Source organism: Grammomys surdaster, unplaced genomic scaffold, assembly GCF_004785775.1.
Source record: "Grammomys surdaster isolate TR1022 unplaced genomic scaffold, NIH_TR_1.0 310, whole genome shotgun sequence".
Classification (NCBI taxonomy): Eukaryota; Metazoa; Chordata; class Mammalia; order Rodentia; family Muridae; genus Grammomys; species Grammomys surdaster.
Window position 1 is genome coordinate 1,248,918 of NW_021604729.1, and position 3,123 is coordinate 1,252,040.

The window sequence follows — 3,123 nt, forward strand, 5'->3', positions numbered from 1 at the left end:
AGCACTGGTGATGGGAGCACTGGTGATGGGAGCACTGGTGATGGGAGTACTGGTGATGGGAGTACTGGTGATGGGAACATTGGTGGTAGCAGCACTGGAAGGAACATAGGTTCCTGTCCCAGTGGGCTTATTACCCCATGACTACTCAAGACTCTCAAGAACTGTCACCTGTGGTCTTATGCAGGCATTTGCCCCCTCTCCCTCCACAACCAAGTCTCCAAACAGCAAACATGGCCTCTCACATTCTTGGTGGGTTCAAAGCTGGGCTGCTCTGGAGCCAGCTCTCCAATCAGAAGAGAGTTCATATACTTTCTCACAAGGCCCTTGTTGATGTGGAATGCCACAAAAGGATCCTGAAAATACAGGGAGAAGACAGTGAGGACTTCTGTCCCCTAGGCTCCCAAGGGCCTTGGATCAAAGACCATCCTCCAGGCCAACAGGTTTGCCTCAATGCAGACACAAAGGCCTCCTCCCTCTGTCTACTGTACTTCCAGCTGTCTGTCAGCCTCAGATCACCCAGCATTTGGGCTCCCAATGAAAGGGCACTACACCAAAAACTGGAAAGACTCCCCTGGATGCCACACAGAAAGACCTGATGAAGCTGGCCTTCATGTTTACAGACACTCAGTGTAGGAATTTAGCAGGGGAGAGAAGCAGCTTTCGGGACTAGGTGGGGCTGTGAGGCTTTTGTCCCTATAGTACTTGCAACAGGTCCCTTTCTTAGTCAGCCCTGTCGTGAAGAAGACTCCCTATGCCAGAGCTGGGGAACACTTCACAGTTCTTCCTCTTTTGGGCAGGGTTCCCTACTTCCCCCAACATTCTGGTCCGGAGCAGTTAATGTGGGTTATACAAGGTGGGTGGGAGGGCCTTAGGGAAAGAGGCTGTAAGCGGAGGTGGAGTCCGTGGGCAGTGGCACCACACATCCAGACCAATCGCTGTCCTTGCCATGAAGTCCTAGGCCCCCAGATCAGAGTGGAAAGCCTAGATAGTGTGGATCTGCTCCAACTGTTCATGAATCGGTACAGGAATGCACTGCTGTTCCGAGTGCCCTCCACCTCTAACTTCATGGGCAACTTTATAGGAACCCTGGTGACCCCGGGAGCATGTTAGACTGGCAGACAAGGAATAAGAGGTAGGAGGAATGGAATTAGGTAGTTAGAAGGCAGATGGACCCAAATGTAGGGATCCAACAGTTGGCAATCCTGTCAAAGAACGCTCTGCCTCAACTTTAGGGTCCCAATGAATAAGTCATTCCTAGTCCAACCCTCAGCTTTGAGGGAGAATATGGTCCATAAAGAGAAAACAGGACCACTAGGCAGAGGCTGGGGGCGCGCACCGACTCTGCCTTCAGTAAGCTACAACAGAAAAGGGACGCACTCCCGTGAAGTGTCTATTCACGCGGGAGCCCTATTCCCGGAATAATTGGAGACCTCCCTGGCCTAACGCCAAGTGACCTCAGTTTTAAGATTCCAACCGAAAGCTTTCTTGGACTGGCTCAGGTTCATTACCCTATCCCCTAGGCTTCACAATGTATACAGGTGATGCCAACGCACCGGGTTCTCAGTGTCACTCCTATCGCGAGCGGTCCTTTCCCACTCCCTTCTCGCTGTGAATCCCAAGTTGGGGCCAGCTCTCTAGGTCAGACAAGGCTCTGTTCACCCTCCCAGCCCTGCAGACAGGATGCGACTCCCACTCTCTGCCCAGACTCCTCCTCCCACAACCCTAGGCTGCAAGCAACGCGGTTCGGGTGCCTGGAAAGCCAGTTCCTTTCTATCTCAGCTCTAGATCCAACCCATGCTTGAGACTTCAGAGGCGAAGCATGGACGTGCAGCCAGTCCTTTGTTTGAGTGTGCACGTCTCTGGCCACTGTCTGCAGCCCCGGTCTCTCTGGCGCTTGCATCCTGGGCCCAGAGGCCTCTCTCCCCGCCCACGTCCCTCCCGAGGTGCAGACGCGCCTATTGTGCTCACCGTGGCATCCTGACCCGCGTAGTGGCTGATGACCCGGGAACCCCCCGGGTGGCGGCGGGTGAAGTCGCTGATGTTGTACACCTTCCGGTCGATCACGAGCCATCGCTCCTTCTCCCGCCCGGAGCGCTGCGCCACCTCCTCCCAAGTAAAGTAGCGCGTTTGGCGGAGCTGGGCGGAGGCCGGGACAGGGGTGGACACAGGGTCGGGAGCCATAGCAAGCCTGGCCGGGGAAGCTGGAGCCGGAGAGGCGCGCGCTCGGAGCCGCGGGGCAGCGCACGGCAGCCTCGAGAACTAAGGGAGCGTCGGGCTGCGGCGAGCGCGCGCCCGGAGACCGCCGTTCGCGCGCAGCGTTTTCAGCACCCTTGGCGCGGACCTCCGAGCTCCGCTGCGCGCGCTCCCATTGGCTGAGCCGAGTGGCGTGGGGCGCGAGCTCCGCCTCTCTCGGGCCAACAAGGACCGACTCCCCCCTCCCCGGAGAAACTCAGGCTACTGCCTGTGGCAGAGACGCGCCCCCTCGCGGGTGCCTGAAAGTGGTCTCCAGGATATTCCACTCCTGAACGGAGTTTTATTGAGCATGGTAGGGATTGACGGGATAACGGTTCCTGTGAGTCCGTCACAGCTTGCTGTAGCTAAGGCGAAAGCCCCAAATGCGCGTAGAAGCTTGATGTGGACATATAGAAGAGAAATAATTTCGAAGCAGGTTCTCATTGTAGCTCAGGCTGGCCCCAGACTCACTGGGTAGCTGAGAATGACCTTGAACTTCTGACTCTCCTGAGTTCTGCATTTGCAGTCATGGGTTAGTTACCTCGTCCTGTTTCATGCAGCACATTGTTTGTGCTAAGGCAAAAATGTTCTATCAATTTCCTGCCCCAAGGAAACACGTGACAAATTAAACACAGCGACTTTAGCAAACGAAACAGCACCCTGTCCCAGTAGACGGTCAGAGATCCCCTTCTTACAAGGTGGGCAGTTAGCACGTGTGGAAAGAAAGGGGATTGACAGAAAGAAACAGAACTGATTGGCTACATACAGTTCCAGGCTTTTGCTCACATGAGTTTGAGCAGTTGTAGCCCAAGCTAACAGAAAGGCTTGCCTGCTATGATTGGCCAACACTTTTGAGTTATAAGAACATAGTACTTAGGAACTTGGAGATGT

The 3,123-nt window shown here is 54.9% G+C and overlaps 1 protein-coding gene across 1 annotated transcript in view; it reads right to left on the reverse strand.

Moving 5' to 3' along the window:
- The window catches only part of Fads1 (fatty acid desaturase 1), a 13,755-nt gene extending 11,410 nt beyond the window's left edge, over window positions 1-2,345 (reverse strand). The window contains exons 1-2 of the mRNA XM_028777565.1: window positions 1,969-2,345; window positions 243-353 (exon numbers count right to left, since the gene is read on the reverse strand). Coding sequence (XP_028633398.1) covers window positions 243-353; window positions 1,969-2,181 — 324 coding nt within the window. The 5' untranslated portion in view covers window positions 2,182-2,345. The remainder of the gene's footprint in view (window positions 1-242; window positions 354-1,968) is intronic.
- Between the last annotated feature and the right edge of the window lie 778 nt (window positions 2,346-3,123).